Genomic DNA, 13,239 nt, shown 5'->3' on the forward strand with positions numbered 1-13,239 from the left:
GATTAGCAATAAACACTCTTATCTCTTCTGGATATTTAAAAGAGAAAAGATAAAAATCCAGTAAAGTTTGCTATGAGTTTTTATCATGAGCAAATATTCTGTGAAAGGCATTCAGTCTGCAAGAGCTTCCTTGGCTTGTCTTTGAAGTAAAGAAGCAGCACTACAATACAGCATGCTGCACATAAAATATTCAGCTTGAAAATAAACACATCAAAAATGAAAGAGCAGAAGCAGTATTTTTACATATAGGAAAGATAAAAAACAACCTACATTTATAAAATAAAAGTAACCATACAGTAGTAGTATTTATGTATGAGTTTGTTGTTACAAATGCAAGGGTATCCTTCTCTAAAGTTTCCTTGTGAAGTAAGGAAATTTTTTCAGCCTTATAAAACCAACTCCTTTTGTGTTAGCAAAGAGCTGAAATTTTACTTTGTGCATATTTAACTCCACTATCTAAAGAAAACAAGTAATTCTGTAAGGACATTTCCAGCAAAAAAGAATAAGCTTTGCCTACTGCAGACCTCCCATACTTTGCCAACAGGAATTTCTTTACAGTTGAACACTCAGAGTATGTATTTTAACTATTTCCCTGAAACAACAAACTGTTCACTTCTCACATGTTAACACACTTCTATAGTTCTAGAGACTGAGAGTGCTCAAGAACTATATTAGCTTCCTTCATTCCTCAAGTTAGAAAAAAACAAAACCCAAAAAAACAACAAAAAACAAACAACCAAACAAAAAAGGGCATAGTAAAACACCCCAGATCAATGCCGGGGGGGGGGGGGGGGGGGGGGGGAAAAAAAAAAAAAAATCACACTACCAGCCTACTCTCTTCCATGTGCTTTGCTCTGTCTCAGTATCTCTGCTTGGATGTCCATCAAGCCCTGCTGCTACTCTACAATTGCCAGCCTGCTCCTACAGGTTCACAAGAAATGCACCTGAAAGATCTGTCTGGATTTCTACAATAACAAAAAAAGTTTTGGCCACCCTGTATGCAAGAAAGGTGTCTTGAATTCCAAACTGTAAGAGTCAGGTAAGATTTCAGCATCTTTTGAGATAAGACTTTCATTCAACAACTGTCTTATTTATTCTAAATGTGGAGCTTGTCCAGGAAAACCAAGAGAACTGAATGGTGGATGTATGTCCTCTCAACCCTTGGCCCCAGTTGTCTCAATATGGAATAGTATCACCTGCTCTGCAGGAAGTAGATAAATTAGCACTTTAGGTGTAAGTATTTTGCAAACCTGTTATCAGCTCTCAGGTACTTGCAAGCAAACGACACTTTGAAGCCAAATACACACACCTGTTCCAGCTGAAATGAATACTTCCAAGAGCAACTTGCATTCACAAACGTTTCTATTCCTCCACAAAATCTGTTGAAAAAACACACCTCTATACTCGTCTGGGTTTTTTTCCTGTTAACTTGGAATAACTAACTTGCTATAGAGCTTTAATACCAGGCATGAGACCTGGTAGGTGTTAGAGCTACACACAGTATTGCATGCTCGGGGCTACTCAGCTAAGGAATGATGACTAGAGAAGTTTGGCCTTACACATATGCTTTAATGATATCTCTCATTTTTGGTCATACATGAAGAGGAGACCCTTCAGGAAGAAAGTCTACCACCAGGAGCTCTTCCCACTAATTTTTTTTTTTAGTATTATTTTTAAAGAAAGTTAACTTTGTATAAAAATTGAAATAGGTCTTCAGGCTGTGGTATTTTGACAACATTCCTCAAGTGTCTCGTCAGGGTTCTGGTCATAAAATACTCCATGTAGGGTGTAGTTTTGTGGCCTTAATGGCTGCAAAGTCTTCCTCTCCTCTGCAATATAATCTCAATTTTTATTTTTGAGCTTCTGATTCCCAGCATTTGAATGCTGCTATAGCTTTAAAACATGCCTTTGTTCCCTTCAGACTATAAGTAAACAAGAATTGGAACAACTTGCCAAGAACAGATCTATTTATTTGCTCAAACAACATTTCAAGAATACCTGCCCAGCTATTTTGGAAACACACTAGTATCTCCATTCAGCCTTTCACATCTGTGTTATTCAACTTCAGGTAGATTATGTCTACCTAATGATGAAAAACATACAGCATTTCCCAGACACCCACGTTCAGCTAAACAACATCTTGTTTCCCTACTTTCACCATTTAAGCAACTAACATGGATCAATTAATTCACAGAAAGCTCATATTCCATTTGTGTCAGTGATATTTAAAGAAAAATTAAGCCTTGCCTGTGTACTCTTCCGTGTGTCAGTTTTCAGAATACGGGAAACTTTTTTCAAGTCTGAGCAGCACAATGAAAAAAAACCCTCTTTGTGGAACAAGGCCAAGATACAGCCAGGCTATGGAAAAGATCAAGCATGGGTTTGTGTTTCTAAAGATACACATGCATACGCTGATGGGTAACGAGACAAAGACTAAGAAGCCCTCACCAAACACACACAACAGTGAAACATCGCAGCGGTCACCTGCCCCAACAGCCACCAGCAATGCCACAGGTCGGGACAAAAGGCTTACCTGTGGAATCTGAGAAACTGCACCCACCAATGGCCCTCTGTATCCATCTCATCCCACTGTCTGTATAAACTACAAGAAAAAAGATTAATTGGGAAACATCTGTGCTTTTCTACAGAGCATCTCTCAGTTATACCCTTGATATATAATAGCTCCTTAGTTCTGATCCTAAGGCATCTTTCATTACCACAGAAGCAGCAGTTTAAAATTTACACTTCAAGAATGCTCTAAAATAAAGATCCCTTGTCTCTGCCTTCCTTGCTCCTGCCTGCTTTTATGTAAAAGCCATCGGCTACCCATGCTCTTTTTCCTTTGTCCCTGCTGGAAAGCTGACATCTGGCAAACACATGAGATGCAAAGGGGGAGCAGTTTGGATGGAAAGTGATGTGCACACGTATGCCTGAGTGATGGGGGTGTGGGCAAGGAGTCTAAGAACAAAATTTCATTCCTCATATGGCCAAAATGCTCTCACGGAGATTAATGTATGTCATTGAAGTACAAGAACTGAGAATTTGCAAGTAATGCTATCAAGATCTCTACTTTACAATTCATGACGGCACAGTGAAGACAAGTCTGAAACAGTTGGATCTGAAAATTTTAAGGCAAAATACTATTTTATATACCAGGGCCTGTCCTACTTCACATGGTATGTGTTTTAAAGAATGACCAAAGGCTTAAAACAGCTCCCTGGCGAATCACAGCTTGCAAAAGTGATTCAGAGTCCCTAAATTTGGCTGTGCCAGAAGTTCATTGTTGAATTGTGCACCCGTCCACTTCTTACATTCATCCAGTACTTCCAAAGATAAAAACTAGGTTTTAGCAGCTTCTACTTAATACTTTCTGGCTCAACTTATCACGCATTTTGTTTACTTCATGCTGGAGAATGTTCTGTTAAAAAGCTGCAATGGCCTTGTGCTTTTGGGACTTGAAGCTCATTAAGGGACACCACTTCTTACAGCAATGCCTTCAGTTACCACCATGTCCAAGTTAGAAGCCTCTGGGGAAAAAACAAGTTAACCCTCAAAATCCTCATCTCCTGTAAGCTCAGAGACTTGCTAGAATTCAGGAGCTGAAATACTACAGAAGTTCATCCTTACAAAGCACACTCCTTTTTTCCAAGCTCTTTATACACATCCTGGAAGCAACTAAGTTGGATCTAACTATAGCTGCAAAAAACAGAGTTCTCTGTAACCAGTGTGCTGAGTGCAACCAGGGACTGAAGCAGGATGCAGCTAGGCTCTTTCAGGTACCCTCACCAACTCCATCTCTCCATCCTCACTGCTGCCACAGGGTGATAGAGAAAGACCTATCATTTGAATACCAACAACAGCAGTTGGACACAGCTTCCCCTGTGGAAGAATAACAATTGTTATCAGTCACCAAGTTACTTTTAAGGAACAAAGATCTGAGCAGTTATTCTGCTAGTTCTGCTGCTATATTACATGGAGAAGATAATTTACTTTATACGCTTGGAAAAATAAGCTTTAATTTAAAACTGAAAATTACCACTCAAAAAACAAAGCGGAAAGCAGTAAGGTTACAAACCTCCTTTTCACACACCGCCAGTGGATGACTGTACATTGCGAGAGATTAGCAGCCCAAGTTTGAGAAAGCTTAGAGCCTGAATTGTTAGTCAAGCCCACTCTGAAGGGTAGGTCCTGATGTCTTAAGGTATTAAGTACAGTAAACCATTTCATGGGCTTAAAGTATTGCTCACATTAACTGCCATTCCAACTGAAGATGTGAAAATGCAGCGTCTTCATGCCCTGTCTGTACTGCAGATGTAGTAAGAATGTAGCTTACACCAAGTTTGCTCGGCTACCTTCCTCCTTTCTCTGCTCCCCACTCCCAAAAGAGTGAACAAACAAAATTGTGCAAAGCCATTAGTAGCTGAGCAACTCCTTTCACAACTAAGCAAAACTCTTGGAAATAGAAGAATTCTGGTTTCAAGCCAAAAGACTAGTTCCTGAGTGAATTTGTTACTGTGCATCTCCCTTGCCAACTTCAGGCACTCAGAGACATTTAACAACTGTAAAACAGTGCTAAGTGGAGCAGGTAAGTGCAGAGGGAACAATGTTCAGGACCCAAAACACAAGCAAGCTTTTTCAAGAAAATGCAGTTCTCTTTACCTAGGTGGCATGGCATTGCCCCAAAGTGCTGCCTATGATATGGCAAATATCCTCCACGCTGGCCAGGCTCTCAGCTTTGCTACTTCTGAAGTTACACTGATGCCAATAAAGGCTGTAACCATGATGACTGAAATCCTACTTTTGAACTAATGCCTTACTCTACTAAATATCTTAAGAGGAATGTGCTTTTATCAGATAGTTGATCTTACACTTGATTCTTGTGCAAAATAACCCTGAGGGGCATTGCTTTAAACACAACTAAAACAGGTTTTCTGAAGTGAAGCTCAATCCAGAAAACTAACTTTCCAAAAGCAATAAATTACCAAGAGAAAAAGAAAATTATGATCGTTTCTCTACATTTAGCAGCCTTAGCTGCTACATTAGCATCATGCCAGGGTATCAACTGCTTCTCAGATCTCCTGTTAGTTTAGGATCAAGGTGCCGTAGGAATACACTTCAGAGCTCTGTGCCAATAGCCCTAGAAGGAAGCAATTTGTGGGGTGAATTTTGAACTTTCCTGAGCTTTGAACTCAGCCCCTCCTCTTTTTGCTCTCCCCCCAGCCTCAAAAATGCACTAAAAGACAGCTGTCATCCTGTAAGTGGGATGCATTTATACAGATCTTAAAAGCTGTGTCAAACAGAAATATAATTGCAGAAAGAAAAAAAAAGTAATTAGCAAATAAAGTTTCCCTGAAGATAAACACATCGCTTTCCAATTGTGTTTAACATTTCATTTGTACAAAAGATCAAGATTCTTCAGTACTACTACTGTTGAGCAAGACTATCTGCTTCATTAGATCCAGAATAACTTTTTATATTAAGATACAGAAAGCATTTGGGAAACCATGTTGGAAAGCCATTTGAAGTGTCACTTCCACCAGTTGGGTACAACAAAATCCTGCACTATCAATTCTTATCTCCATTTTAGTTTTGGCTGACAGAACTTTCTGTCAGAGACCATCTTTCCTGGCAGCAGTTAGAGGGAAGAAACAGAACAACTGGGCCTTCCTGGCAGTCATAAATTAATTACTTATTCCTGCAACTCTACAGCTGACTACTTGTGCAAATCTCAGCTCTAAGAACAGCCAATATCAAATCTACAAATGCATTTTATAAAGGCTCTGCCCTCTAATTCATGGTCTGCTATGGAATCAAAAAATCCTGTAATTAAAAAAAGTAACAGTCAAGTAATTTATCTGATACCTCAGTCACAGGGGGCTGCTGAGACATGTATTGTCTTCCCTTTCACTCACAAAAACAGCACAGCAGTCTACCCTGCTATGCAAGAAAGTGAGGATTCAGGGAAGTGAAGATTCAAAAAAACATTTACTTCTTTCAGAACTGAATCCACTGAAGACCGTATCAGAAATAAATCAAAGGAAACTGAAATCCATATAATCTTTAAAAAGCTCATTGCAGTAACTGAAAAGAAAAATCTGAACAAAGTCTTTCAAGCAGAAAAACAAAAGCAAAACTAGTACGTGCACATGGGAGAAGTTGTGAAAGGCCTGCATTGAATTAACATTTATTCCATGAATACAGCAGATATGGGGAAAAAGCCATTACAAAAGAAAAAGGCACAATCAAATACACTTTATTATTGCCTCACTGAAAATCTATCTTTTTGGGCTTGTCAGCCTTATTCGTATCAGCTCGCAGTAACAGTGGAACAGTAATCCTTTGGGGGAAAAAAATGAAGCAAAAAATACATACTGGAATTGTTGCACAGTGATGTTAAAGAAAATTAAATGTGTAAAGTACTACCAAATGCCCTGAACATTTTTTTAGGAGTAGAGCTGGAATAGTTCATGAATATGAAACAGAGCCAAGCTATACTCAGTCTCCTTTTGGTTAAAAATATTAAGAAATCTCTTGCCCATATACCGCTCTCCCACCTCTTACCTGCACCACAGTCTCCTCAAATACTTAACAATGAAAAATAAAGCTAGATGAAAGCAGAACAAATCAAATACTTTACAAATGTCTCATCTGTTGCAGAGCACCTTTATGTCCCTGTACTCCCGAGGCTTCTCATACACTGGTGGAATTAAGGTTGCTGCTTTCCTCCTGATGCATCTATCTTCTGTGCTCCAAAACAAACTTTGTTAGGAGACACAAGAGTCTTTAAGTGCTCTTAAAAGTTATGAAAATTAAAAATTCTTTCCTAATAGTGACAATTCTGTTTAGCCTATGTGAGCTCATATACTTACATGCTAACATAACAGTACAGCAAAGCTTTCAGAACCAATTCAGGTGAACTTTAAGGACAAACTTTTTTCTGGTATCTGTCAGTTCCTAAGGAGTTAATGAGGACGTTTCCATACACATCGCCATCCACCTGAAGGGCAGTTATTACCCTTTGCAAATACTTCATTAAAAGAAAAATAAGCGAGAATCTTAGTAACATAAGCATGTTAAACACATTTACCCTTCCAACAAATATGCAGCACAGTAAACATAGCATTACATGTCACTGTGACAGAGTGAATTAATATTTGCAAACACAGAAATTTAACAGCAAGTAGAGCCCTCATATGTTGAGGGAAAAAAATATACATCCAAAAAAATCAAATGTGACTGAAAATTACAAAATACCCAATTAAAATACAAGTTATGGAAAAAAATTCTGCAGAAGAACTTCCCCTGTGTATTACAGGATTGTGCTTTTGTGGGTTTTTTCCAAGAAAGCTCCTCATACAGTAAACCGGCTGTAACTGATCCAATGGTAAAAATATTATTCTGTTCCGAGTTAGCCCAAGAGATCACAGGCAAGTGCTCAGAAAAAGGTGATTAACAAAGGCTGCTTTCATTCTGAAGGTCTGAAAATTTTCTGATCTGTAAACTTTGCCTAAGCACAGGCTATTATAGACACTCACTAAGACAGAGGTGTTCCATGACTAGAAACAAAGTTGAGGGATATCAATCCCCAAATATTGGCCTGAAATGGAGAAAGGTTGACAGTATAAAGAGAAATTAAAAGAAAGCAAAGAACTTCCTGTGAAAAAACATTCCTTTTCAAGCCAAACTATTTTAGTACATGATTGAAGTTGCCACATTTGATATATTTGCTTCAGTATAACTTTAAGTACATTACAACACATTCCTAAAACCAGCAGAACAGGGAAATAGGTAGACATGCTTATTTTCATTAAAAGAATAATCTTCTAACTCCTCTCCCAATCCTTTTAGCTCCAAATAAAGCTTCTGTTTAGGAAATGTGATATCAAGCTTCTTCAAATATCAGCAGGTAAAAAGTGAATTACTGTTTAGATCAAAAAGCCTCTATATAAAACAGGAAGGCTGGTACAGAAAACAAGAAACATCCATCCTGCTGGGGTCATTCTGAAAGTGTAATGCAAGGATTGGTACATGGGCACCAACTCACATAAGAAAACTTCAATAGTAACAAAGCAAATAAGGCAAAAGCTGACACTTAGAGAAACCTCCATTCTAGATGTACCTACAGTTCCTTTAAAAATATTCATCAGTAAATATAATTTCTGTAAGAACAATGGAAAGGCAAAGAAACTACCTAATACAGTCAAGTAAAAGCTGCTACATTAATTTAAAATTACCCTTTATTTTTCACAAGTTTTTCCAACACGTGCATTTTGGCATGGTAGACTTTGAGACAGTTAGCTTCAAGTTTCCTTAAATTACAAAACAGCAGATACAGTAGGAATATTTAAAACCTATTTCTTTAAAATAAACGGCAAGTTAAGACCCTTTGCTTTAAAAGAGATACTACCACCATTTCATTTTCCTGATACAAAATTCAAGTAATTTTAAGAGTAGAAAATGCTCTTTATAAAACAACCTATTATTAAATTTTACCAGCGTTCTGAAAATAAAAATCAAATTTCTAGTACCAATTGGGTGCAGTTACACGTTTAGAAAAATAACTCATTTTAAATGAAGGTCACTTGCTGAAGAAAAGTAAATTTTCAACAGGATGAGTTCTCAAAACAAATGATAAACCATTTTTTCTTAGCTAAATTATTTAATCCTCGCTCCATCTCTGCAATTAATTTATTTTTTCTTCTAAAGGTGTAAATTTCAGTATTAAGAAATTAAGAAAACAGGCTACTGAGATGTTTTCCCTTCAGTATATACTAGCATACGGAATTATTGCTTATCCCCAACAACTGTATAGAAGGTTCACTTGATTTTGTTTTTATGCTGTGGTTTTTAATTGGTTCGTACCAAATATACACACCACAAAAGCTTTAGCTATGTCACTTTACTGAATGAAAACCACAATAAATTTTTCCGATAATTTTGTATCTAGGGTTGTTTAATTTTTTTTTCAACAAAGAAATGGATTCATTATAAAATGCTTTTCCATTTTCCCTTCTTGCCCTCTCTTTAAGACAGCAGAATGGAAAAACAAGCAGGACACATTTACTTTATGACTCAAGGCTCAGAGCAGATATTGAGAAATCTTCAACAATTTCAGCACATATTCTTTTTTTCACTCTTTTAGCCCAAAGTAACTTTGCTGTCTAGGAACAGTAACATAAAGTTTCTGTTATCACCATCTTCCAGATGAAATCTATAAATAAATGTTTATGTAAAGAATCAAACACTGCTGTTGAAGAGGGGAAAAAAAATTAGGGATCAATAAATGATACTGCAATGTATCTTGTGCCATTCAAGATAGGAAGTCCTTCATGTAAATGAGTAAGTCTTCCTGGGTGCATGAAACTCCATCCTTTCCTAGGAGACTCAATGGAGCAGTTGTACCTAAGAAATTTACATCCACCTCCCTGTAGTAAAAACACAAACAAAACAAAGCCCCAAACATTAACCTTTGTTTTAATAGAGTAAGCTGCTTTTTATTTATCCACAATTTAAAATATTTTTGCTATTATTAGTTGACCTACAATATTATTTATTTATTTATTTTTACTATCCATACTAACAAGGTTGTTTAAATGACGTCATCCTCAGAGCAATACATAACAAACATGCATTTGCAGTTAAAGATTTCCCCTCGCTTTGCCTTAGCATTCCCTGGATAACAACTTCAAGCAGCAACTCTGACCAACAGATCTTCAATAACTTTACTGTAGACGACACCAGCAAGGAGCAAACCATGTTCACAGGATTTAATCCATGACTGCACCCCTATCCAGGATAGTATTTAAACAAATGTTAAATAAATTATTCTGGCTGTTGCTTTCAAGGTGTGTTTTCTGAAGTAGAGAATTTGACAAACACATTTATAAGTGTTAAGCAGGCCTGTGAATGATACAGGTTTATAAACAAAACAGGTTAAGTTTCCCTACTAGTGAAAGCTGGCTACTACTGCCACTGCCCTGCCTATCTCCATACTCTGGGGACTATTTTACTTGAATACATATCAGAGCAGAAAATAACTTCTCAGGAAAAAAACCAAACAAAAAAACCCAACACCAAAACACCCACACAAAACAAAACCATACAACAAAAGAAACAACAGCTCAAAACTTTCATTCTGTATCTGATCTGAAAAAGAATCATTAAAGAAGCTGTAAAGAGAAGCCATCTGAGTTAACTTGGGACTATTTAAAGTATTCTGAAAAACTGGTTTCCACTGTACAGAAATTAAGCATTTCGGAAGTGTTAAAAATAAAATGGCAAACATCGCCAAAGCTTTGCTTTAAACCCCTTCTTCCCCACAATCTGAAACCATTTTGACTAATTCAGCCTGACAGCATCAACAGTTCTGGACCTTGCAATCGAACAAATTCAGTACTCCTCAAAAAACAGCAAGGACTAATATATTTCAATTTGCAATGCACATCTTTTCCTTTTCAACATAGTCTTTAAGTATATCCATTTGGGCTCTAGTTTGGAAGATATTAGTCACTCAAAGGACAACATTATTTAAGACAGTAAGTTGTCAACTTACTTGAAAGTCCTCTCCTACTTTGTTGAGAGCAATATTGATTGTGAATGTAGAGGAATCATGGTGAGGTCTGAGCGATCGTTGTCTGTCAGGGCTGTATTTTACAACAAAATTCAACAAAGCAAACCCCTGAAACAAAATATACAGTTGGACTTCAACATGTGAACTTTCAAGTTACATACAAGGTTTTGGGCTGTTGGGGTTTTTTTCGTATAGGCTGAGTTAACAACTCAACAACATTCAGCTATAACTACTGCTACATCATCTATAAATTCCCCAACCAAACCAAACAGGGTATATTCAATAAAATGCTTCGCACTAGTTCATGCCATGCAGTAATTATCTGCAAAAGCTTTAAATTCATACCTTGGTATAATAGCCAGCAAACACTTTTAGCGTTACTGGTGCAATGAACTCTCTTATGAAATGCAGCCATTCATTATCCAGTCCGATTTGCTTCATATGAATATCATCAGTTGGGACATTTTCATAACCTCCAGAAATACGGCTGTCCTAATGAAAACACCACAAATAGCCTTGAAATATAGACATGGAATGCTTCTGGCACTTCTACAAACATTTATTTGAAATCTGCAGAATCACAAAACTGCAATAAAGCAATGCTTTACTGTACAGCAAGCTCACATATCCCCACTAAGTTCACAGCTAACTGCTGTGGAAAAAAAAATGCTGAGCTATCAATGGGCAAAACTCAGAAATCTTTTAAAAGGTGAGTCAACATTTGGATGTGTTGTCTGTAAGTAAGAGCTTCCTGGGGTAATGGTTTTATTTATTGAGATGTAGATGCAACTGAAGTTATATCAGATCAAGAGTACAGGCCTCAACTTGACATAGTAATACATGTTGACAGAATTTGAACATAAAAATATGTTAAAATCCTTTCTGGAGGCTCTTCCCTACAGTAAAAGTAAATTTATCTCATTTCCAAGGTTCTACACTTGTGAATGACAAACACTCCTCCAATTTTAGCGGTAATTAACAGATACCTTGAACTTTCTGCAAACACAAATACAATAGCTCATAACATTTGTGAGTAACTGCTTAGGAGGAAGAGCCTGGCAAGTTAGTATTTAAGGGGTAAACGCATAAAACTTCTCTGAACAGTTAGGAAAAGCTATCCAGTATCAGCCTTGGATAACTGCTGGGTAACTACTACAGCAACTGCACCAGTGCTAGTGTCTGAATTTTCTAGTTCAAGGTCAGTACTGGGTTTGTGCAGCAAGGTTTTGGTAGCAGCAGGGCCACAGGGGTGTTTTCTGTGAGAAGCTGCTAGAAGCTTCCCCTACGTCCGATAGAGCAAATGCTAGCCAGCTCCAAGACAGACCTGCTGCTGGCCAAGGCCAAGCCCATGAGCAACAGCAGTAGCATCTCTGTGATAACGTATTTAAGAAGGGGGGAAAAAAACTGCACAACTGCAGTCAGAAACAGGAGTGAGAACACATGAAAAACAACTCTGCAGACACCAAGGTCAGTGAAGAAGGAGCGGGAGGTGGTGCTCCAAGCACCAGAGCAGCTATTCCCCTGCAACCTGTGGTGAAGACCATGGTGAGGCAGGCTGTCCCCCTGCAGCCCATGGAGGTTAATGGTGGAGCAGATATCCATCTGCAGCCTGCAGAGTACCCCACGCTGAAGCAGGTAGATGCCCAAAGGAGGCTGTGACCCTGTGGGAAGCCCACCCTGGAGCACACTCCTGGAAGGACCTGTGGCCCTGTGGAGAGAGGAGCTCACACTGGAGCAGGTTTTCTGACAGGACTGGTGACCCCATGGGGAACCCATGGGGGAGCAGTCTGTTCTGGAGGTGCTGCACCCCATGGAAGGGAGTTGCACTGAAGCGGCTCGTGAAGAGCTATGGAAGACTCACATTGGAGAAGTTCATGAAGGACTGTCTCCTGTGGGAGGAACCCCACACTGGAGCAGGGGAAGAGTGTGAGGAGTCCTCCCCCTGAGGAGGAAGGAGGAGTAGCAGAGAGTGCGTGATGAACTGACCACAACCCCCATTCCCCATCCCCCTGCACCGCTGGGGAAGAGAAGGGAAAGAAAATTGGGAGTAAAGTTAAGCCCAGGAAGAAGGGAGGGGTGGGGGAAGGTGTTTTAAGATCTGCTTGTATTTCTCATTATCCTACTCCGATCTGATTTGTAATAAATTTAACTAATTTCCTCAAGTCGAGTCTGTTTTGCCCATGACAGTAACTGATCTCTCCCTGTCCTTATCTCGACCCGTGAGCCTTTTGTTATATTTCCCTCTTCCCTGTCCAGTTTCAGAGGGGAGTGATAGAGCAGCTTTGGTGGGCACCTGGTGTCCTGCCAGGGTCAACCCACCACAGGGTGAACTGAGGAATGTCTCTAAATCTACGTAACAATGAGCTACATGGTAGACTAAACTAAGCATTTTATACCATGAAGCAGATGTCTTCAGTCATTGGCAATTGTTGGAATGTTTGTTTGTTGCAGTACACTGTGACAACTTATTACAAAAGTACTCACTCATTAAGGTCATATTTATATAGGTTGACACTTACTTGGTGTTTTCCACCAGACCATTGCCCAAAATGTTCCATTTCTTCTACCAATTCATCACAGGCAGTGTCAGAAAATATGGGAAACCAGAACACATCTGGACATGGCTACAAAAGAAAAAGAAAAAATAAATTTAAAAAACTACATTCATC

At 38.6% G+C, this 13,239-nt stretch overlaps 1 protein-coding gene across 1 annotated transcript in view; it reads right to left on the bottom strand.

Annotated features, from left to right (window-relative positions):
• Window positions 1-9,269: 9,269 nt before the first annotated feature.
• The window catches only part of PLOD2 (procollagen-lysine,2-oxoglutarate 5-dioxygenase 2), a 56,661-nt gene continuing 52,691 nt past the window's right edge, over window positions 9,270-13,239 (bottom strand). The window contains exons 17-20 of the mRNA XM_086468591.1: window positions 13,090-13,194; window positions 10,916-11,062; window positions 10,553-10,678; window positions 9,270-9,425 (exon numbers count right to left, since the gene is read on the bottom strand). Coding sequence (XP_086324717.1) covers window positions 9,270-9,425; window positions 10,553-10,678; window positions 10,916-11,062; window positions 13,090-13,194 — 534 coding nt within the window. The remainder of the gene's footprint in view (window positions 9,426-10,552; window positions 10,679-10,915; window positions 11,063-13,089; window positions 13,195-13,239) is intronic.

Source organism: Leptosomus discolor, chromosome 7, assembly GCF_034619465.1.
Source record: "Leptosomus discolor isolate bLepDis1 chromosome 7, bLepDis1.hap2, whole genome shotgun sequence".
Classification (NCBI taxonomy): domain Eukaryota; kingdom Metazoa; phylum Chordata; class Aves; order Leptosomiformes; family Leptosomidae; genus Leptosomus; species Leptosomus discolor.